This window comes from Triturus cristatus, chromosome 8 (assembly GCF_964204655.1).
Source record: "Triturus cristatus chromosome 8, aTriCri1.1, whole genome shotgun sequence".
In the NCBI taxonomy this organism is placed as follows: Eukaryota; Metazoa; Chordata; class Amphibia; order Caudata; family Salamandridae; genus Triturus; species Triturus cristatus.
The window spans coordinates 436,588,479-436,613,271 of record NC_140591.1 but is presented as its reverse complement, the minus strand read 5'-3'; the positions used below and the strand labels follow the sequence as shown (position 1 = coordinate 436,613,271).

Sequence of the window (24,793 nt, the reverse complement as noted above, 5' to 3'; positions counted from 1 at the left end):
AAATAAATAATAATACAATCACAGTACACAAGGCTTTTCCTGTGGAAGGGTAAGTCAAATAAATAATACTTCAACGATTCAATAAATAAGGTAGATCATAAATAATCAAGGCATAAATATAAGTGCATTACGTATAGGGCAATTAAATATTATGAGGCCATAAATACTGCGAGACAATGAATACTGTGCGACAATAAATACTGTGAAACAATAAATAGGATGAATACAATAAATACAGTGCTCTCAATAAATAATAAAAGCCAACAGTGACACTTGAAAATCAGTTCACATTCCTGAGGTACTATGGGATGATTTGGCCCAATCCCAGCTTGTAGAGTTTTGGATGACCTGAGGGGTGTACTACCTGGCTTGGACAAGGCTGAGGCCTAAACTGAGGTAGATCAAGGGGGAACCTAGAGTTCTGGCTCTCCCACACTACACAACCCTTCTGTATTAGTCTCAGCTCACCCCTGGCACTATCAAGCTGGTTCCAACACCTCTCTAGCCCCTAGGATGGTCTCTTAGGGCTCCACAGGGCCTTAGGCGCCCTCTATTCCACTTACTGCCCTTTTTGTGAAGTTCCGACGCCGCTGGGGTCGTGTCGACGCCGTGGGGCGGTTCCGGTTCGATGTCGGCGGCCTCGGCTCGATGTCGACTTCAGGCGGCTCCGGTTCGATGACGTCGGGCGGCCTTGGCTCGATGTCGACTTCCGGCGGCTCCGGAGTGCGACCTCCACTCCCGACCTCCGGTGCTCCTTTCCTTAGGTTCCGGCGACTCCGGAGTGCGATCTCCACTCCCGACCTCCGGTGCTCCTTTCCTCAGGTTCCGGCGACTCCGGAGTGCGATCTCCACTCCCGACCTCCGGTGCTCCCCTCCTCAGGCTCCGGCGACTCCGGAGTGCGATCTCCACTCCCGACCTCCGGTGCTTCACCTCGGTCTCCGGCGACTCCGGAGGGCGAACTTCACTTCCCCGTTGACGCCGCACACTCGACCTCCGGTGACTTCCTCCTCGACCTCTGGTGTCTCCACGACCTCCGTCGGCGCCCTCTCTCGACCTCTGGCGGCTCCGGGTACGACGTCTGCTTTCCAGTCAGCGCCGCTTCTTCACCTCCGGCCCCAGGTCTCTAGGCTTCTCGACGCCGGACTTCAGGAAGTTACCAGTAACCAGGTCAGGAACTTGCTGTTCTTTACTTTTAAGGCCTGTTCCGGCTGTCCAGGTCCTTAAGATGGTTTTTCTGGCTTTCTCCCACACAGGGCTCCAGGCTGGGCTCAGTCAGCAGGGACTAGTATCAAGGGTGGGTTTCTGGACCCCACTCCAGGCACAAGTTTCCACCCCTGTTGCCTCACTCCTTCCTCCTTCAGTTCTGTGCTCCCCTCTCTTCACCAGTCAGGTGCCAACTGCCAACTCCAACTGCCAACTCTAAGCTGGCTTCCCAACATTCTAAACCTGCCTCACACTGTCACAGGGTTCTAGAATGTTCTGGAAGGTACTAGTAGGTTCCAGTGATGTCACAGGTGAAAATGGGTGGCCACCATTTTGTGTTTCAGGCCCTCAGACAGAAGTTCCAGGGGTAGGGAAAATGGCTCCCTGACCCTGCATCAACACTAAAAAGTCTGGTGGTTCCCAAAAAGGAAAAATACTAACAGGGTTTGAGGCAAAAGTGGGACAAAATAAATAATGATGAGGAGGGACCACCCAAAGGGCTGACAGGTCTAACATGGATGCTAGGGAATTCCCATTTCATGTGTATGTATGACCCATGCTCCGCCCCACAGCGAAGGTAACTAGGTGAATCCGTTCTACCAAAGCTATGAAGACTGGCCCTATCATAATAGATCCTATGAAGGAATTTAAAATGGATCAGTCGAAGTCTCGCTTTAATTTCAACTTCCCTAGGGTGCATCAGGGCAGTATCCCAGTCCAGGTCATCAAATTCTCCCACTTCGCTTTCCCAGCATTGTCTTAGTTTCATCAGAGATTTAGGACTATTTTTAATAATCATTCTATCGATTCATGACACCGCTTTTTCTGGAATCTCCCCCATAAGCAGTCTCCCTTCTAGAGGTGCGTTCTCTGGTATTTTTTCAACGTCTAATTTCTCGGTCACCCAAGAATGGTATAGCTGTAGGTATTTGTAGTGCTGTGTCTTGCTAAGTTGATAAACTCCCTGAAGGGAGCTGAAAGGAATTAGGGCGCCACCTTATATTATGTCTCCAAGTTTAGAGATCCGCAGCGTAGCCAAGGCCCTGAAACCACGTAGAGTTTTCTGAATTCCTCAGGCATGTTCCTTCCCAGAGTGGAAATCTGTCATGTGATTTGTGTATTGCAATTCATCCATCTTTCTGCCCCCATCCACCCTTCTATCACTACCTGTGTTGCTGGTATCAGCTTCTTTACCCCATCCCGTCATAGAGATAGTGTATGTAAGAGTGGGCTTGGAATTTAGTCCGTTCAAGGGCGTATGTTGGGTGATCTCCCGGCATGTGTCCCCCTTCATTTATCACTATTAAGTGTGCCACCCAGTAATATGCCCTTATGTCAGGTAATGCTATTCCCCCATTATACTGGTTCTTATCCAGGGGATACTCAATAGGCATAGGCACTGAATAGTCCCATATATATATATATGTGTGTGTGTGTGTGTGTGTATATATGTGTGTATATATATATATATATATATATGTATGTATATATTGCAAAACTCCTCGTGGCACAAGGATGACGACGCCGTGTTCTGGCCAAGAAAACTTTATTCAACTCAACTGGTAGGACGCGTTTCGCCTGTCTAGGCAGGCGAAACGCGTCCTACCAGTCGAGTTGAATGAAGTTTTCTTGGCCAGAAAACGGCGTCGTCATCCTTGTGCCACGAGGAGTTTTGCAATTTTACACGGACCGTGCTGGGGTGGTCCGCTCCGACGACGCACCCTCTGCTCAGGAGTGCGGTGGCAGTTACCTAAGCCTGGAGGAATTATATATGTATATATATGTATATATGTGTGTATTTATATGTATGTGTGTATATATATATCACTGAAAAAACCATAGGTTTCACACATGTTATAGTTAGCGGAAATTTTACTGATAAAAAACCAATGAAATTCCCTCGTTATAGTTAGTGCAGGCAACTATAACTCACGCGACCGCAATCCTCTGCTGATGCTAATACAGTATTTAGACACTTATTTGCCCATGTCGTCTTCCATACATTTTTAGCTATACATATATTACAAATATTTTTTTTTCATAAAGACACATATGTCATCAGCAGAAGATTGCGGTCGCGTGAGTTATAGTTGCCTGCACTAACTATAACGGGGGAATTTCATTGGTTTTTTATCAGTAAAATTTCCGCTAACTAGAACATGTGAAACCTATGGTTTTTTCAGTGAATTTGCAAGGTTTTTTAAATGCTAATTCCTAACTATAACGTGTGTGAAACCTATGGTTTTTTCAGTGAATTTGTACGGTTTTTTAAATGCTAAGTTACTTTACGCCATTCGTGGCGTGCGCGCCCACTTAACGCAGTTCGTTCCGTGCGCGCACGGTGCGCTTCGCGCACCGTGCGCGCACAGTGAGCACGCACGCTAGATGGGCCATGTACGCACGATGCGCTTCGTGCACCGTGAGCACATGGAGGACATATGATGCACTTCGTTTTGAAAGGTAATATTTTAATTTTTCGTATATTTTATAAGCCATGCACAAATGGTGCCCTTCGGGCACCATTTGCACACGGGGTGGAGAGAGTGTGGATAATTTTTTTTTTTATTATTATTTTTTTAAATATTTTAGTTTATCTCATATATAATAAGCCATGCACTATTGGTGCCCTGCGGGCACCAATTGCACACGGGGTGGAGAGAGTGTGGATAATTTTTTTTTTTTTAATTTTTTACCGTACGCGTACGGTAAGCGTAATCGGCGAAATTACCGAAAAAATAAAAATTCCGTTTTTGGCCTTGGGGGATCTTTGGGGACTCCCTCAACATGGCTATGCGTGTGGGAGCTGTCTAAACAGCCCCTTTACATGTTTTTGGGCTTTATATTTTAGAAATCACTCTCAGTGCGAGAGAGAAAATGGCGGCCGCCGCTTCCTGGTTTCGGCCGATTCGAATGTTTACTAAGATCTAAGAGCCAATCAGAATCGCGCACGCCACCGTACGCGTACGGTAAGCGTACCGTAAGCGCACCGTAAGCTGGCTCAGATATATATATTGATTTAAAGGCTATTTTCTCAGAATCTACTGAACAGATTTACACCAAACCTACAAAAGGCACTTCCTTGACCTGAGGACTACCTCTCTGCCAAATTTCTAGTAATTCTGTTCAGCCGTTCGGGCTGTAGCCCTGTCTAAAGGTCCTATGGAAAAATGCATGGGAAAAATGCGTTTTGGGACCCCCCTTTTATCTCAGCCCCCGCTTGACGAATCCCCCCGAGACTTTCAGGGTAGGAGCGGAGCGTAGCGCCCCACCTATTTTGAAAAATTCGCGAGGATTCGTCGACCGGCGCCAAAGTTATTCAAAATGGAATGTTGCGGATTTCCTATGGAAACGTGGTCCTAACTATAACTACCTACTGGCGACCGCCAGTAGGTAATATATATATATATAGATATATATATATATATATATATATATAACTAAATCTAAAACCTAGACCTGTAAAGCATACATCAATATATATACATATTTACCCCAGTATTGGAACTTTCATAGATTCTCATGCTTTGTATCATTCCCCGTCGTCGGAATGGGAGCCTCGGTAACAAAAAAAAAATATATATATATATATATACATATGTATAACCATAGAAACAAAAGAGAAAAATAGGCCTAGACCTCATCTCATTTTGTAGTATATCACCCTCTTTGTGTAAAAGAGCCCAAACTTTTGCCAGGGCCAATCAGCACAGCCTCACCCTCTGGAACCTTCCTGAGAGAGCTCAGAGCCTCAGATTTTTCTACCGCACGTTGTGCTAGGGAGTCTCCACTGAGCTCTGCTCAGTTTTTCACAGAGTTACTTTTGGATATCTTTATTACCATCTTTTGAGACAGAATGTCAGAAAAGGAGAAGAAAGCTTTATTTAGGGCTTGTGCCTCTTGTGGGAAGAAGAGACTGTTTGTGGAAGACAGGCATGAGAACTGCATATACTGCCTGTACCCGGAACACAAGGCCACCGACTGTAAAATCTGTCGGACCTTCTCGACCAAGACCTTGAGAGACGGAGAGGGGCGCTTGCTGACGTGGCTGCAGAAGATAAAGACCAGGGAGGTCATTTCTTCGGATGAGGAAGAATCTATCTCTGGCACCTCCTCCAGGAGATCGAAGAAGAGGGGTAGGTCATCGCCCTCCACTTCTGCGGAACCCCCTCTCAAGGTTCCTCTCAAAGCCCCTCCCGGGATCTCTGACAGGTCTGAGGAGGCTGGTCCCAAAAAATCTCCTCACGACAGTGTAAAGGAGAGGCAGGGACGGGCTACTGTGGACATAGCCCCTAAGGACAATAAGGGGGTTGCTACATCTACCCCTCCGTCCCAGAAGGAGAAACCTGTAAAGAAACAGGCTGCAGAAACTCCTCAGTCGGTGCCACTGAAGAAACCGCGTCCGTCGACGCAGGCGGCAGCAGGTACGTCGACGACGATCTCCTCAGTTAAGCCTATTTCCATGGGATCGTCCACGAGACCGTCGACAATATCTACTTCGTCGTCTTCGACGACGGTGTCGACGACGAAGACCACGTCGACGATGACGACGACGACTAGTTCGTCGATGTTGATGACTACAAGTTCGTCGACGAGACTGTCGACGGGTGCTCCGCCGACGATGCATACTACGTCGACGAAAAAGAAAGCTCCGTCGACGACTGCTCCGTCGACGACAGCTCCGGCGGCGACTGCTCCGGTGACAGCTGCCCCGTCGACGACGGCTCCGTCGACGACTGCTCCGTCGACGAGGATTACAGGACTGTCGACGGCCTCATCGTCGACGACGATTTCAGCTCCGTCGACGACAGTTGCCTTTCAGTCGTCGTCGAGTGCGTCGACATTGGAAATCCCGTTGCCATCGACTCCGTCGACGAGACCGCCGACGGGACCGTCGACGACGAAAAATTTGGATTTTTCAACCCAAAGATTAGTGATTACACCGGACATGACTTCCCCTAGGCGGGTCACGCCTTTGCCACCATCCATGCTTCTCGAGGACTTGGAGGAGGATGAGGAGGATGGGCAGTTTGGGGACGCATACAGCCTTTCAGACCTGAACGTCAAACAGCAGGACACAGATACGGAGGAGTTTTATGGCCCAGAGGGGCAGGAGGGGCACCAACAGGGATTACGCCCCCGCCCTCTAAGGCAGGACCTAATTGCCTTGCCAGTGGCTTTGGTGTCGGATTTGCAACAGATGCTGCAAGACTATAGATCTCGTTTTCCAACGTTGCCGGATCGCACTCCAGTGCGTCCTTTTCCTTTGGAAGTGCCACGTGACATGCCAATGGACTTGCCACCTCTACCAAGAGAGGTACCTCGGTCCATTTCACCAGTGCTGCCCTTAGTGGTTCCCCAACCTTCAGGTACGGAACCTGCTGCTGATGACGCGGACGATGGAGATACGGACGAAGACGACGAGGGACAGGTGATCCCTCTTACAGATCCAGGGGATCCAGATGGGGACCCTGATGATACACAGGATCCTGATGCTGTAGGCCGAGAGACAAATATATCGCCTCCGGTGGACATTGGTGGTTTCCATAATTTGATGGAACGGGCATCCAAGAGGATTGGTTTGCCCTTTACGGTGGAGCAGTCCGACTGCTTCCTATATGACTTTAAAGCCCAATATAAGAAGTCTGTAAGATCAATTCCCATTATAGAACATGTCTGGGATGAGGGACTGAAGACAATGCAGAATCCAGCAACCGTCATTCCGGTTCTTCCCCGGCTGGAGAAGAAATACAAGGCACCAGAGGGCAGTCCTGCGTGTCTTCTAGGACAACCTAAGCCGGATTCTGTTATTTCACAGGCTGCTCAAAGTAAATCTAAGAATCCGTCCACTCCTTTAACCACGCCTCCAGATAAAGAAGGCAGAAGACTGGACAATGTGGGTAAAAGATTCTCCACCATGGCCAGCTTGTTGGTGCGGGCAGCTAATTCTCTGGCTATTCTGGGCAGATACGACCGCCAGATGTGGTGTGATATGGAACCATTCCTGGACCAGCTACCAGAAACTAGTCAAGACGAAGCCAGACAGGTGCTGATGGAGGGAGAACGATGCTCTTCGGAAGTCATCGACTGTGCGATGGACATTGCCTCAACTGCTTTCAGGGCTTTGGCGGGCTCAGCCGTCTTGCGCCGCCAAGGCTGGTTGAAGGCGACTTGGTTTCGCCAGGAGGTCCAGAATAAGATCTTGGACCTCCCCTTTGACGGAGAGATGCTTTTTGGAAAGCATGTGGATGACGCCCTCCAAGGCATTAAAAAGTACACCGATACAGCTAAGTCCTTAGGCTCTTTGACCTACCGCAAGGTGCCATTTAAGGGGGCACGTGGTCGGGGGTTTTCTAACTACAGAGGAAACCAACGACAGTATTCCTCTCAATCTGGACAGTCCTATAAAGGACAATATTCCAACCAGCGCCAAGGACAGTCGGCGTCTTTCTCTCGGCAGTCCCAGAGAGGACGTCAGAATCGTCAGGGACGAGACAACGCCAAGAGGCAATCGCGGCCTCCTGGCTCTGGCTACTGTTCCTCCCCTGCCACAAACACCGGTCGGGGGCAGGATATCTTTTTGTCTGGACAGCTGGGTGCGTTTAACATCAGACCGGTGGGTCTTGAACATAGTTCAGAGTGGCCATACGTTGGAGTTCCAAGATCTTCCTCCAACAAGAGCTCCAGACGCCCGTGCAGCGAAACATCTCCGACTATTACATCTCGAAGCCCACCAGCTTTTCATCAAGGGGGCGATAGAGCCCGTGCCACTTTCACAAAGGGGCAAGGGGTTTTATTCCAGGTTCTTCCTGGTTCGGAAGACGGAGGAGGCATGGCGTCCTATACTAGACCTCAGGGAGCTCAACACCTATCTCATCAAGCTCTCTTTCAGGATGGTCACACTCCAGGATATTCTAAGGCTGCTCAATCCGGGAGATTTTTTGGCATCCCTGGATTTAGAGGATGCTTACTTTCATGTTCCGATCCACCCAGCTCACAGGCAATATCTACGCTTCACAGTAGGCAAGAGCCATTTCCAGTTCAAGGTGCTCCCGTTTGGCCTTCGGTCGGCACCCCGCATTTTCACGAAGATGCTGGCACCAGTCGCTGCTTTCCTGAGGAAGCAGTCCTTGGAAGTGTTCCCGTACTTGGACGACTGGCTCATCAAGGCTCCGTCGTTCAGGGCAACGTCTCAGGCTGTGTCAACTTGCATAAGATTGTTCGCCCATTTGGGTCTTCAGCTCAATGTGTCCAAGTCGGAACTGATACCCTCCAGGTCACGGAAGGTCCTTGGGGCAATTCTGGACACGAGACGATGCACGGCTCGTCCGTCAGAGGAGCGTCAGGGCAAACTGGCCGCTTCCGCTCGTCTAATACTGCACAAGAGACATGTATCGGTTCGACAGTACAAGTCCTTGCTCGGATCAATCTCATCCTGCATACCTTTGATACCGCATTGCAGGCTACATATGCGTCCTCTACAGGAGGAGCTGGACAAACAGTGGCGTCAGGCAGAAGGATCGTTCAACGACAAAGTATGGATAACACCTGCCATGCGCACGGCTTGCGAATGGTGGCTGGTGAAGGAAAACATCGCAGGAGGATTAACGTTCCGAATCCCTCCTTCTCCTATGGTGGTGACCACGGATGCTTCCCTAGAAGGGTGGGGAGCTGTCCTCCAGGAGCTTCAGGTCAGCGGTCACTGGAGTCCAGCAGACAGACTGCGCCACATCAATCTTTTGGAGCTGAGGGCCATTCACTTAGCCTTGCTGGCGTTCCTCCCCAGACTTCAGAACCGTGCAGTGCTGGTCCGGACAGACAACACTACGGCCATGCACTATATAAACAAGCAAGGAGGAACGAGATCACGGACGCTGTCCAAAGAAGCTCAAGTGATCTGGGAATTTGCCATCTCTCACGGGATCACTCTGCGAGCCGAGCACCTGGCGGGGTGTCTCAACATCACAGCGGATGCTCTAAGTCGGCAGACGAAGGTGACACACGAGTGGGAGCTGGATCAGGCCACTCTGGAGGCAGTGTTCAAGAAATGGGGTACTCCGACCATAGACCTCTTTGCGACCCCGGAGAACGCCAAGTGCCGGTTTTACGCAAGCAAGGTTCCCCAGCGAGGGTCTCTGGGGAATGCCCTTTCGATTGCTTGGTTCGGCGCATTTTGCTACGCCTTTCCTCCGATTCCCCTCATTCCTCGAGTTCTCAGGAAGGTCAGGGCAGAACCATGCAAAATGATCCTCATTGCTCCAGCATGGGCGCGGCAGTTCTGGTACTCGGAACTCCTACTTCTCTCCCAAGATCGCCAGATTCGCTTGCCACTGATTCCATCTCTGTTATCGAGAAATCAGGGGCAAGTCCTCCATCCGGATCCGGAGTCACTTCACTTGTCAGCGTGGCTCCTGAACACAGAGAATTCCGCCATCTGAATCTGTCTAAGGAATGCAGGGATGTTCTATCTCAGGCACGGGCACCAAGCACTAATAAGACCTACAGGGCAAAGTGGAAGAGATTTTGCCTTTGGTGCCAGAGGAATAAACTCCATCCTTACAAATCCCGGCCACATCAGATTCTGCCCTACATCCTGTCTCTGGCTAAATCAGGTCTGGCGCACTCTTCGATCAAGGTGCATCTGGCTGCCTTATCCCGCTTTCGACGGAAGACATCGGGGCCATCTCTATGGTCTGCAAGAATTATTAAGCAGTTCCTTAAGGGGTTATTTCGGATGTATCCTCCGGTCCGGCCACCTCCGCCTATCTGGCAGCTTAACCTGGTACTGGCTCAACTGATGAAAGCGCCCTTTGAGCCGATTCACAAAGCGGACTTGAAGTTCCTATCTTGGAAACTGGCCCTTCTCCTAGCATTGACTTCGGCTAGGAGAGTTAGTGAACTCCAGGCTCTCTCTATAGTGGAGCCTTTTCTACAGTTCAAGAGGGATGTCATGATTTTGAGAACCAACCCAAAATTCATCCCGAAGGTGCCTTCGGAGTTTCATTTGAACGAACCCTTAATTTTGAACTCCTTTTTTCCGCGTCCTTCCACTCAAGCGGAACGAACATTGCATTCTTTGGATGTCCAAAGATGCCTGAAATTCTATCTGGAGCGCACACGCTCTTTCAGAAAGTCTACTCAACTATTTATCGCCTACAGTGCACCACGGAAGGGGTTACCGCTCGCCAAGAGTGGCATTTCCCGCTGGATCTCCAGTGCAATTCAGTACTGTCATCAGGCTGCGGGCAAACCTTTGGATAAAAGGGCCCGGGCGCATTCTACGAGAGCGATGGCATCTTCAGTGGCTCTCTTTGCTGGAGTGGCGATTAAGGACATCTGCAGGGCAGCAACGTGGAGCAGTGTACACACCTTCACGAAGCACTACTGCCTGGAATCGGTGGGACGAGCTGACGCTGCGGTTGGTCAAGCAGTCCTCCGGAATCTTTTTCAATGAGAGGTGAGCTTTCCCTACAATCCCTCCATCCTGGTAAGCACATTTGGTTTCAGTAATGGTTGTTTTATCATGTGCACTGAGATGATTTTGTAAAGCCATGTAATTACCGAAATGTGCTTGTCGTGATCTACTGCTTGCTATTCTGATACAAAGCATGAGAATCTATGAAAGTTCCAATACTGGGGTAAGAAAACAAGTTACTTACCTGTAACTTTGGTTCCCCAGTATTGGTAACTTTCATAGATTCTCATGCGCCCACCCACCTCCCCTGGGAAAGCTCTGCCGGTTTACTAAGGTAGTGGCTGTTGGCACAACGGCTACGAAAATCTGAGGCTCTGAGCTCTCTCAGGAAGGTTCCAGAGGGTGAGGCTGTGCTGATTGGCCCTGGCAAAAGTGTGGGCTCTTTTACACAAAGAGGGTGATATACTACAAAATGAGATGAGGCCTAGGCCTATTTTTCTCTTTTGTTTCTATGGTTATACATATGTATATATATATATTTTTTTTTTTTGTTACCGAGGCTCCCATTCCGACGACGGGGAATGATACAAAGCATGAGAATCTATGAAAGTTACCAATACTGGGGAACCAAAGTTACAGGTAAGTAACTTGTTTTCATATATACACACATATATGCAGCCTAAACCACCACTTAGGCTAAAACTGCCAAAATTGCATTGTATTTTTCATTTAAAATAATACATTTCTATTCAACAGTTCTGTGATATAGAAACGTGTCCTCTTCACTTGTTTAAACATAGCCTTTATTATTATTTAAGGAAAACGGTTAGGGAATAGAAGGCAGTTAGCCCAGAGGTGGCATATAGAAGTACAACAGATTAAAACTGGCGCAGTGCCTTTAAGATCTCCAGGCTCCCATCATGCCTCACAGGTGACAGTTAGGTCAGTTATTTTTTCTGGCTCCTTCTGTGAGGATCCTGGATCATTGAGCTCATCTGTTATTGACTTTGTCACTAATTGATATTTTGAAGTTGAATTTTTTGCGCTTCACTCGATGTCTTTCAGTACAAGCTGTACTACTTTCACCTTTTTTCTGATTTCCTGATATTGTTTTAGTCAGAAATGCCAGCCCTATTTAGCAAGTGTCGTTCGTGTGGGAAGGAAATGGCTAAATCCGACACATACTCTGTCTGCATTGTGTTTGCCATTCACACACAAACCAGACAAGTGTTATTACTGCCAGCAGTTTTCCAGAAGGATTCTTCTGGACAGGGAAAGGATAAAACTGCATGCCATGCAGGAGAGAGGAATAGGATCTATAAGTGGCATGGAAGGTAACAAATAGCCTTTTAAAGAGCCCTCCTTCCAAGTGTAGTCTGAGCATAGAAAAAGGGGTGAAAAAAGAAGACATCGGTCTGCTTCGTCATCGACAGAGAGAAGATCAGCGTTGAACACACCTCTATGCTCACCGTCTGCTTTCAAATCATTGACAGGAAGACCTTTGTTGAGGTCGAAAGAACAGTCGCTGACGACACGGTTGCCGACGACACGGTCTACCCCAGGCCCTTAAACCAAGGCACCAAGTATCTAAGTCTAGACTTCAAGCAGCATCGACATCTCAGCGACCGACGTCGACTGTTCATTTCGACGGCCCAGGTCAGGTTCCCCTCCGACGGTGGAGCACAGGCGCTCAACGTCAGTCATCCCCGTTGCACAGACATGGGCGGTTGCCATCGAGGTTTCCTCCACCGCCGACGAAAACGCCTCCACCGACGGCGAGTCGTAGACATTCAGCACTAAGAACTAAGAATCTCACCTCCATCTAGGCGCGGACGCTTGACGTCACCATCGCTGACATAACTGCAAAGACGATCGAGACGGTCGAGGCCGTTGTCCTCGAACATGCCTCCACCAGCAAAGAGACCGAGAATAGTTGGTTTGGCTTTACTGATGTCGAGAGCTCCTTCGACATCGAGGAGGATTCAAGTGGTGGAATCTCTGGGTCCGACACCGAGACAGTCGACGTCGAGACAGTCGACGTCAAAGAGCACATCATCTTCTCCGGGACTTAGAATTGTGCCGATCACACTGGAGGGATTACCGGCTCGAGAACAGCAAACGCTGCCCATTAATCTTTCACCAAGGTGACTGAGAGGTGTGAAAGAGTGGCGTGCCAAGGCGCAGTCCAGGTTTGGACTACTCCCAAACATATTCCCCCTCTCGAACATCCGCTAGAGGGGTGCGTCCACCTACACTGGCCACAAGGTCCCCTCTGGGAGCTCCACGATGACGACAATCTCCTTCTCCAAGGAGACATCGGTCTCGAACACCTCATAGCCGGTCTCCTACCAGATCTCGCCACACCCAATCCTCAAGACCTCGAGAGCGTAGACACAGATCTCCATCCCGGTCTACAGACACATCAAGAACCTCGGTGGAAGACTACTCCCCTTCTTTGTCTGCCACTCTGCCTCCCAGTCTCTCGCCAGTGGCCGATATAGTCACATTTAACGATGTTCTATGTAGGGGGACTGCAAAGCTAAACATCGAGATGCCGTCTACAACCACCTCTGTTTCAGTCCTCTTTCAAACCCTCCATCACAGGTCATCCACTAGACCTCTACTTCCCTTGGTACCTGGACTACTGGAACTGGCTCTTCATACATTTCTCACTCCTGCTTCAATAGGATCAGTGCCAGTGCACATTATCAAATAGTACAGAGCTATAGACCAGGATCCACATTTACTGATGTCCAACCCTCCACCAGACTCAGTCATAGTGGTGGCAGCAAGAAAAGTGCACACAGGGGTGTCCTCCTCCACAGTCCCACCGACAAAGACAGCAAGTTAATGGACGCCCTTGGGAAGAGGATGTGTGGCACCTCGCCCTTCTATTTGAAGGTCGCTAGCGCCTCTACATTCCTGGGAAGGTATGACCGATCACTATGGGACTCCCTCGAAAGAGTCACGGACAAACTGCCAAAAGATCGGCAGGATTTCCATGAGATCCTACAGGAAGGAGGACTCGTAGTGAACGAGGTCATAAGTGCAGAAGCCGATGCGTCCGATCTGGCAGCTCATGGCTATTCTCATGGCATCCGCGCTAGGCACTCCTCTTGGCTGAGACTCACAGATCTAAAACCTGAGGCCCAACACAGGATTCTGAATCTGCCCTTCAACGCAACTTCGCTCATCAGCACTCATGCCGACGATGAGATGTCCTGAATGAAGTCCGAGCTTGACAGCCTGAAGGCAGCAGGCCTGGAGAAACATATGGATTTCAGATGCCGATACCGTCCTTATGACCGTCGCCTATTCCAACAGATGGTTCAAACCCCTCACAGGTTGTCGCGACAACACCATTCTAGATCTCACTATCATCAGCGCCGACCAGGACGGGGACGAGGGGTCTTCAGGCATTCAACTTCCTCTGCTAAGCCGCTGATCAAACAGTGGGAGCTTACTTCTCTCAGCTCTGTTCCCCACTTCGGTAGAGAGAAGTATCATGACTCATCTGGACTAGTGGCACAAAATCCCAAAGGACAATTGGGTGCTCGATATTCTGCAGAATGGATACTCAATCAGATTTAAGTCCCCTCCACTGACAATCCCGCCTTGGAGATCATCAGTCCATCAGCAAAGGCTTCTTTGGGCGGAGCTATCCATCCAGTTACAAAAACAGTCCCCTGGCTCCAACATCGGCAGGGGATTCATTCCTGTTACTTCCTGGTTCTGAAGAAAGGCCCAACCAAGGAGTACACTCCTATACTCTATCTCAGACTCTTTAACAAGTTTATCCTCAAAGATTCAGGATGTTGGCACTACACCAAATTTTTCCTCAAATCCATCAAGGAGACTGGATGTGCTGCACAGAACTTCAAGACGATTACTTTCATGTCCTGATTTCCTGAAAACACCGGACATTTCTACGGTTCCAGGTAGCGTCAGACCATTTCCAGTACAAAGTCTTTCCTTTCAGACTCAAGTCAAGCCCCCTGGTACGTTCTCAAAATGCATGGCTTTGGTAGCGGCTTTTCTACGAAAGCAAAACAGTTTCGTCTATCCATATCCAGACTACTGGCTGATCAAGAGTGCCTCTCTGTCTTCTGCAAGAACACCTACAATCCTGCATTCATGTGTTAAATCAGTTGGGTCTGTGCGTCAACTACATGAAGTCCATTCTCAATCCAACTCAGAGAATTCACTACCTAGGCCCGACTCTAGACTCCCCAAGCACAAGAGTGTGTCCTTCGGAGGAGAGGTTATCCTCTATCATCTGCAAATGTCGCACTCTCCTCCCCACTCCTCATCCCACAGCCAGACAAGTATCCTCTCTGCTTGGCTTTATTGCTTCCTGCATCTTAATCGTTCCCAATGCCAGACTGCAAATGAGACCATTGCAGCAGGCATCAGAGGATCAGTGGTTTCAAATCTCCAATCTCTTGGAGGGCACCATAATTATTCCTCAGACAGTTATAGACTCCCTGAGATGGTGGATGCAGAGTCATCATTAGTTGAAAGGAGTCCGTTCCACCAGGAACTTCCCAAATAAACACTTGTCACAGGCGTGTCTCCCCAAGGATGGGGAGCCCACATGGCCCTCAACAGGTTCAGGGGATGTGATCAGAAACAGAGAAGTTACCACACCAATATGTTGGAAGTAAGAGCTGTACACCTGGTGCTCAAATTTTTCTTTCCCTCCATAAAGTCACGCTCCCTGTTGGTTCAGACGGATAATACCACAACTATGTACTACCTGAACAAACCGGGAGGAACCAGATTAAGACATCTGCCACAGGAGGCCCAAACGATTTGGGTGTGACTACTGGTGGGGAAGCTGACCATATCGGCAATTCACCTCCTAGGTGCTCTCAACATGCATGTGGATGCACTAAGTCGCAACTTCTTCAAAGCGCACAAATGGGTGCTAAACGACGAGGTAGCACAAGACAGTTTTCAAAGATGTGGTTCTCCAGACATCAATGTCTTTGCGAATGCAACAAACTCAAAATGTCGCGCCTTCACATCCAGATACCCCCAACCTTCCATCTCTGAGATGAAAAGGCATGGCTTCTCAGTTTCTCCAATATGGACATCTAGGTCTCTTGCCAGACTGTATGGATATTCTGAAAGAGGAGAGGAGACCATCTACGAGGAAGTCATACGCTTTCAAATAGAAGCGCGTCTACCTGTGGTGTACAGCCAATGACCCTAGTCCCATTCTTGGACAGGAACAGGTTATTCCTCCATACCTTTTGTACTTGGCTAAATCAAGTCTACAGTTTACTTCTATTAAAGTACACTTGGTGGCAATTACAGTTTATAGAAAGTCGCCAACACAGGTTTCTTTCTTTCAGATGCCAGTAGTTAGGGACTTCCTTGAAGGGCTGTAAAAGGTCTACCCTCCGATTAGGTTGCCTTCTCCTTCATGGGAACCTAATGTAGTCCTTTCTAAATTAATGGGTCCTCCCTTTGAGCCTATTCACAGAGCATCATTGCAGCATCTGACATGGAAGGCTGCTTTCTTAATGGCAATTGCCTCTGCTCGCAGAGTGAGTGAGATCCAGGCGCTATGTTCTAAAGAGTCTTATCTCATTTTTCATGTTAACAGAGTGATCCAGAGTACCCACCCTAGTTTCCTGCCTAAGGTTGTCTCTGATTTTCATATTAATCAGTCAAATTCTCTCCTCACCTTTTTTCTGAATCCTACAACCCCTCCTGAGAGGGCGTTGCATTCTCTTGACCTAAAAAGGGTTCTAAAATTCTATCTGGATAAAACTAAGAGCATAAGAAGGTCTGTCTCTTTGTGAATTATGGTCCGCTGCGCACTGGTCTCCCTTCTAAGCATCTCCAGATGGATAGTGTCCTGTATTACCTTATCTTATCAGTTAGCTAACAAGCAACTCCCTGGCAAACCAAAGGCTCATTCCACTAGAGGGAAGGCCTCCACTACGGCCCTTCTCAGAAATATGCCCATTGCAGAGATATGTAAGGCTGCTACATACCGATCAGTACATACCTTTGCTCGCCACTACTGCTAGATTCTGATACTCAGGCGGATGCTCAGTTTGGACAAGCTTCCTTGAAGAATTTGTTTGGTTAACCTGTTGTTCAGAGTGTGCTAGCTATACTGGCGTTCGTCTGCAGGATTCTGGGAATGGGCTTGGTACTCTATTCAGTGCTTATGACTATTGATAACCCCTGGAAGAGAATGATAAATTACCTGTAATCTTAATTCTCTTCTAGGGGTGTACTCATCAAAGTCATAAGCAACCCTCCTGCCTCCCCGGACTAATACCATCTATAACAGCACTCTCTCTCCTTATTATGACTACACAGTGTAACGCGCCATAAAAAATACCTGACTTAACTGTCACCTGTGAGGCATGATGGGAGCTGTGGAGGTCTTAAAGGCATTACGCCATTTTTAATCTGTTTTGTTTCTATATGCAGCCTCTGGGCTAACTGCCTTCTATTACCTTGCCTTTTTCCTTGAAAATAAAGTCTGTTTAAACGAGTAAAGAGTACATGTTTCTATGTCACAGAAATGTTGAATTGATGTGTATTATTTTAAATGAAAAATACAATGCAATATTGTCAGTTTTAGCCTATTTGGTGGTTTAGGCTGCATATATATATATATATATACATATATATATATTCACTGAAAAAACCATAGGTTTCACACAAGTTATAGTTAGCTGTACATTTCACTCGTAAAAAACCAATGAAATTCCCCCGTTATAGTTAGTGCAGGCAACTATAACTCACGCGACCGCAATCTTCTGCTGATGCTAATACTGTATTTAGACACTTATTTGCCCATGTCTTCTTCCATTAAATTTTAGCTATACATATATTACAAATATTTTTTTTTCATAAAGACACATATGTCATCAGCAGAGGATTGCGGTTGCGTGAGTTATAGTTAACTATAACTTGTGTGAAACCTATGGTTTTTTCACTGAATTAGCAAGGTTTTTTAAATGCTAATTCCTAACTATAACGTGTGTGAAACCTATGGTTTTTTCAGTCAATTTGTACGTGTTTTTAAATGCTAAGTTACTTTATGCCATTCGTGGCGTGCGCGCCCACTTAACGCAGTTCGTTCCGTGCGCGCACGGTGCGCTTCGCGCACGTGCTCGCACAGTGAGCACGCGGTGCGCTTCGCGCACCGCGCGCCCACTTTACGCAGTTAGTGCCGTGCACGCACGGTGGGCACGCGGTGCGCTACGCGCACCCACGTTACGCTACATGGGCCATGGAGGACATATGATGCGCTTCGTTGTGAAAGGTAATATTTTAATTTTTCACATCTGTTATATGCCATGCACAAATTGGGTAATCAATGAGTATGGATAATTTTTTTTTTATTATTAATTTTTAATTTTTCACTAGGGTTATATGCCATGAACAAATGGTGCCCTTCGGGCACCATTTGCACATGGGGTGGAGAGAGTATGGATAATTTTTTTTTTTTTATTAATTTTTAATTTTTCACTAGGGTTATATGCCATGAACAAATGGTGCCCTTCGGGCACCATTTGCACATGGGGTGGAGAGAGTATGGATAATTTTTTTTTTATTATTAATTTTTACCGTACGCGTACGGTAAGCGTAATCGGCGAAATTATCGAAAAAATTCAAATTCCGTTTTTGGCCTTGGGGGATCTTTGAGGACTCCCTCAACATGGCTAGGTGCTTAGGAGCTGTCTAAACAGCCCCTTTACATGTTTTTGGCCTTTGTTTTTTAACCCCCTCTCAGACTGCGAGAGAGAAAATGGCGGCCGCCGCTTCCTGGTTTCGACAGATTCGAATGTTTACTAAGATCTAACAGCCAATCAGAATCGCGCTCGCGCACGGCGGCGTGCGCGTACGGTAAGCGCACCGTAAGCTGGCTCAGATATATATATATTGATTTAAAGGCTATTTTCTCAGGAACTACTGAACAGATTTACACCAAACCTACAAAAGGCACTTCCTTGACCTGTAGACTACATCTCTGCCAAATTTCAAGGAACTCTGTTCAGCCGTTCGGGCTGTAGCTGTGTCTAAAGGTCCTATGGAAAAATGCATGGGGAAAACGCGTTTTGGGACCCCCCTTTTATCTCAGCCCCCGCTTGACGAATCCCCCCGAGACTTTCAGGGTAGGAGCGGAGCGTAGCGCCCCATTAGTTTTGAAAATTTCGCGAGGATTCGTCGACCGGCGCCAAAGTTATTCCAAATAGAATGTTGCGGTTTTCCTATGGAAACAGGGTCCTAACTATAACTACCTACTGGCGACCGCCAGTAGGTAATATATATATATATGTGTGTGTATGTATGTATATGTATATAAACATATATGTATATATTGATGTATGTTTCACAGGACAAGGTTTTAGACCTGATTAAACATACATTAATATATATAACATATGTGATCAAGGCCGACGCTTCGGCTGAAACGCGTCATGACTTGCAGTTGAGAGAACAAAATAAATTCAATTTTGCCACCAAGAGGAGTTTGCGTCGTTCCTGTTGGAATGATTGTTTGAAGCGTAATATATATAACTATATATGCTCCGGTGTCCCCGCGCAAGGGCGGGACTATTCAGTGCTTATGACTTTGAGTGGTGTAAACATTGATCAGACATACAGAGGCGTTCTCTGATCTTTATCCCCTTTCTTTGGGCCACGGCTTGATTCAGTATCGAGGACAAGTAGACAATATCCCGATAGGAGTACAATGTAGTAGGACCTGTTGATTTTTACACACTGTTTATGTACAAGTGATTTGATTTACGCAATGTATATTTATTGCACTTTTTCAATGTATGAATATGTAAAGTATAAATGTATGTACTTCAATCGAGACATCTATATATAAAAAAACAAAGAAAAGTGAAATAATGATGAAGTAAAAATCCTTTTTCAATTAAATGTTTGAATTGATTATCCTTCAAATTGATTCTATTTGGATTTGCTTGTTGACCTCTAAAAACAGAGTGGTTGTGAGTAATTCAGTTCATTAGTTGAACAGCAAAGTAGACAAGAGATTCTACCTCTTTTGGAAGAAGTTTTTTGAATTTATGGTCATAGAGGCACTTTGTCATATTTAATCTAAAATGCTAGGTGGCACATGAGGCTCTGCAATAAGATCTGAAGTCACAGTGTGTGTAGCACTATGTGAACCTATCGGAGTCTGTCCAGGTTTCGGAGGAAACTGTAGAAGACCTGCAGTGGTGGCTGCTCTGCAACGATTGGGCTAGCAGCAGACCCCGCTCCTTGTCCTACCTAGAGCTCACGGTGTTGATGAATGTATCACTTCTGGATTGGGGAGGCCATTTAGGAGAGGTGGAGATCCGAAGACTCTGCCTCTGATGGAATCCTTACTCCACATCAATCGGTTGGAGTTGCAGGAGATTTGCTTGGCATTGAAGGCCTTCCTGCCAACTATCATAGGGAGGCTCGTTTAGGTTCTCACAGAAACCACCGCTATGTGGTACTGCAACAAGCTGGGCGGCGTAGTGTCTTAGTTCTTGTGTCGGGAAGCTCTATGCCTCTGGTGCTGGCTGAATTGCCAGGATATTACAAGAGAGTGGTCCCTGCCAAAGGAACGTAATGTTATAGGTGCAGAACTACAATTAGAGATGTTGGTATTCATCCAAATGAAAGAATTGTTTATTTAAACATACAATAAATACAGAAAGAACCAATATAAATACAATCTAGTGGGTAAAAGAGGCGGTGTATAGAAATCGCCAGATTTCCAGACCTCAGGCATTCGCTTCCAAAGTGACTTTTAATGATACATATTTACAACAGTCACATTGCGAGAAACATCTTGTGCTCCATATAAATCATCATCAAATTGGAGTCAAGGTGGGAGTGTTGTCGACGTTTCGATCCCAACTTAAAACGGAGGGATCATCATCAGGACAAGGACATCTACATGCCTGAGTAGGTTTACACGGGAGTGGAAGTAATTTACGTGTAGGAAGGTCCTCCAGTTGGTGTTGAAAATACGAGGATCGGTAAGCTGGTCAGGAAGCAAGGTCCTGCCTAGGGAACCCTGAGGCCCGCGTTCAAATTAAGCTGCTGAATGGTAACCTGATAGTTGCTGTTAATTCGTGAAAATCGGAATCTGGAACTAAGGGAACAGGAGCTGGGGCATTTCCCTGGTTGTGAACCACCTGGGTCTCTAGAAATGCTGGGGTGGGCGACCTCAGACGATGATGCTTAACAGATCATGAATGTCACACCGAAAGGTGGCTCTGGGCTGATTTCAGCAATGGGAAGAACCCTGGCTTGTTCTATTGAGATGTCCTTGCCATTTGCTGTAACACCTGTGCTCTTCATTAGCCTCAATGCTGCAAGGTGTCATGGAGATATCCAAGCATTAGCTGTCTTTCAGTATGGGCACTGCGGGTGCTTTGCTGTATTCATTGACCAGTGCAGTAGTTGTGTTAGGAAAAGTCGTTATGTGCACCCCAGGCTTTTCTGAAACATTTATAATTTAAGAACTGGGTGCCTTGTATGGTGTGAGGCTAGCTGGCAGCATGGCTGACAAAGCCTTAGAGCTTTAAACAGAGCAGGGATTTTGCTAAATCCCTTAGATTGCCACCTTTCCTTACTTGTTCCACCAGCATTGCAGAATATGCAAGGGTTAAGGGAGCCATTTCCTAGGCAAAGGTCCTGCCAGTGCTGCATAGATGCTTCTGATTGATACTTATAACCACAGATGACTCACCATAAGAGTATCCCCAGGCTGAATGCAGAGAATTTTCTCATCAATGTTTATGCACACCAATAGATGACTCCATCTGCCTCTGCGATGACCTCGTACAACCTCAGTAAGTCACCGAACAGGGCTGCATATAAGCGCTGTCCCTGCATGCTGATGCCAGGTCCTTTGTTACCATGCCCTTTGATGGGGGTATAGAGTTGCCTTTCCAACTGTGACGGTTTTCAGACAACTTCCAAATATCATCAGATAGTGTGCCAATCTGTCTTCCCTGAAAATGACCGAATTCATGCAGTACCTAGACTCCAGGAAGCAGATTGTGACACTGCTCGATGTAGGAGTATGATGATTAGGCTCCTGTCACAACTCAGTCATGTGATAAACGTGCCCTTATGCATCCGAAGATGATCTAGGAGATGTAACTCTACATCACCAAACCTAAGAGGTTGCAGTCTAAAAATAGATCTTGCTCCTGCCTCAAGTATTGGCCATTCTTGATACAGTTCAAGGAGTCTGTCTGCCATGAAATCCTGTTCTTGCTCAGTCTTCTGATAAGTCATTTGAGGCAAAGTGTGATTCCATTTCACCACTCAAAATCAGGAAAGAAGAGGCAAGGATGTCAATCAAAAGATTATGCCACCAAGTGTGTTTTGACTATAGTCCGGTAACGTAGTTGGTCCCAACCTATCTTTAATTCAACGGGCCATCCTAGACTCTGCCGCATATTGCTGTTTTCAAGGAGACCGTGCTGCACATCTTTCAGATGTTTCTGCAGCATCAAATACGACCTACCATCCCGCCTCTACTGAAGCTTTTCGTGTTAGAGTAAAAAGGGCAGGGATTACTTAAAACATTTGGTTACTGTATCTATTTCCTCAGAAGGCCCTCACTGAAGATTTTTTTCATCACTGGGAACTCTTAGACGTTTGCAGGCTGTTACTGAGTTGCCCATGGTGAAATTCTACCTATTTATTTTTCTACAGGAATTTGTATTCTCTTATCTATCTTCTTTTAGAGAAGACACTCTTCCTCCAACTCTACTATACCCCCTGGGAAGAGTGTCTGACAACTCAGGCAGCGTGTATATGGTTAGACTGCGATCTGGAAATGAAGCGGTGTCTGGCGTGCATGGCCTGTGTCTGTTAGCCCACTCTTTTTGTGTTTTATTTGTAGGGGTTACCGCCTCAAACCACAAATGACCAATTTTTTAAAGACTTTTCGCCACATAAACTATACAGATGCTCTCAGAGTGAATATGCCGTCAGTAGTGGTGCTTTCACTTTACAAGAAGTCCTCTTTGCCAAACTGAACACTATGAAGTAATCTCGGTCTCTGGTCGTCAAAGAGGTTATCAAACTAGTGCCTACCGCAGGAATGCAGCTTGGATTCTACACCACCTATTTTGTCGTCCCAGAAATGAGTTGTGCACTAGCTAGTACTTGAGTATTGTCAACTAGTCCCTGAAAAATGTCAGGTTCGCTCCGGTGGCCCATGTTTTACAGTTTCATGACTGGCTGGTATGTCTGGGCTTCTAGGTCACTTACTTCCGTGTACACAGACAATGCGATCATCAGTACTTTCTGTGCCTAAAGTGGGCGAGATGCACTATCAATCTGCAGCCCTCACGTTTCACATCTCTGTGCCATGGATCACTTAAAAATAGGGCTGTTGCTGCAACTGTTGTTTGCTTGCTACATGACTGATCTTCCTCATTTAGATCCAGGTTCAGAAGTGTGAATAATGTGGGACAATGTTTGCCAATGTTTCTGAATACAGACAGTCATCTCTTTGGTGGAGCTCACCTTATTTGCACAGTCCGCTCTTGTGAGTCTCAAGCGATAACTCATTTCCCCCACGTCAGACTTGTGTCTGCGGATTTATGCACACATTTTCCTGATTTTCTACAATTGCAATATATTCAGATATTCATTTTGTGAATCAGAGTGGGAATATCTGAGCGGGTATTGCACTTTTGCCTAATTTAACATGCATAAGATGGTACTTAAACGCTTTCCATTGATTGCATATTGCTACGCATTTTCAAAAGGTAAGTGGGCTGTTTCAGAATCCCTCATGCATAGCTAGTCTGTGGTATGGGGTAACTCTTGTCGGTGTACCATTCTTATTTTTACTTTTTAACCGCTTCCTTTTATGAACGTTGTTTTAAGACTCCATGCTATGTTTAGCACAAGTTTTCCTTTAACTTTTTTTTTTTTGCAGATCCTCTGGATGTAATTGATGTTGACTGGTCTAGTCTCATGCCAAAACAACCAAAAGAACCCAGAGAACCAGGAGCTGCACTCTTAAAATTTACTCCAGGTGCAGTTTTGCTGAGAGTTGGTATTTCAAAACGACTGGCAGGTCCTGATCTCTTCACAAAAGTTAAAGAAACCTGTCAGAAATCATTGGAAAAGCCTAAAGGTAAATAGATTTTATTAAGCTGTCCATTTGGCACTCACTGTGATTTAGTGTGGTGTATTCACAGCAACAAATTGTTAGAGTGAGGTGTTGGTTTTCCAGTGTGGGAGATTCTGGTGTTGTCAGTATCTGAGGATTTGATGTTAGACGCATGTCTGACACGTTTGATAGTTGGGGGTGAGGGGCATCAAGAGGCTGAATTTGAGCTGCTTGCAGTCAGAAATTTGAAGACAAGTCTGCACTTTTTTGTTTGAGTCCAGGTGACCAGACTGACTGCTTTTCTTCCCCAAGGCAAGTATGTTCTAGAGTTTGGCTGACAACACCAGGCATGTCATTTGGCAAAGAATGTCCAAACAGCTGGTGTAGGCCTTCTCTTTGAGCAGTAAGTGGTGATAGTTGTAGGGAGCTGGCTCTTTATTTGGTGGACCCAAATGAGGTACGTTATGTAAACAGTCCGGGCAAACCCCTATTGGTTTACAGAGGCACAAATCATAACCCAAATGCTCTCTTTTGTGGTAGTGTGGGTGAGTAGTTATGCTTATCAGAGGGTAGTGCTTAGCATTTATTGTACTCAGAGGCAATAAATGTGATACACGCTCACTAATAAATCCAAGACCAATTTAGGAAAATAACTCATATTTTTATGTAAATTTTGATACCAAGAACTTATTTATCAACTACTTTTTAAAATATGACTTTTTACAGGTAAGTAAATAGTTCAATTCAATGTATCTTTTTGCAGCAATCCTTCAATTTGGGAGAAAAGGCATATGTTGTACAATTATTTGCAATTGGTTTCTTGGGGTCTCCTTTGGGACATAGGGTCGTAGGGCGCCAAGTTCCACAGTACCACCAGCAGTTACTAGTTACCTGCCTGGAGCGTCCGGGTGCAGAGGTGCTGGTCCGGTTGGTAGATGTGCATACTGTACCCGTGGACAGAAGGGGTCCACCTAGAAACAGACTTCAGAGTGGAACTTGAGGACAAGTCCAGGAGCTCCCAATGGGAGACTTGAGTCATAAGAGGCTTGGGAAC

At 46.6% G+C, this 24,793-nt stretch overlaps 1 protein-coding gene across 1 annotated transcript in view; it reads left to right on the top strand.

The window, feature by feature from the left end:
• The window catches only part of ZC3H13 (zinc finger CCCH-type containing 13), a 362,285-nt gene that overhangs the window by 248,594 nt on the left and 88,898 nt on the right, over window positions 1-24,793 (top strand). The window contains 1 exon segment of the mRNA XM_085621836.1: window positions 23,563-23,763. Coding sequence (XP_085477962.1) covers window positions 23,563-23,763 — 201 coding nt within the window.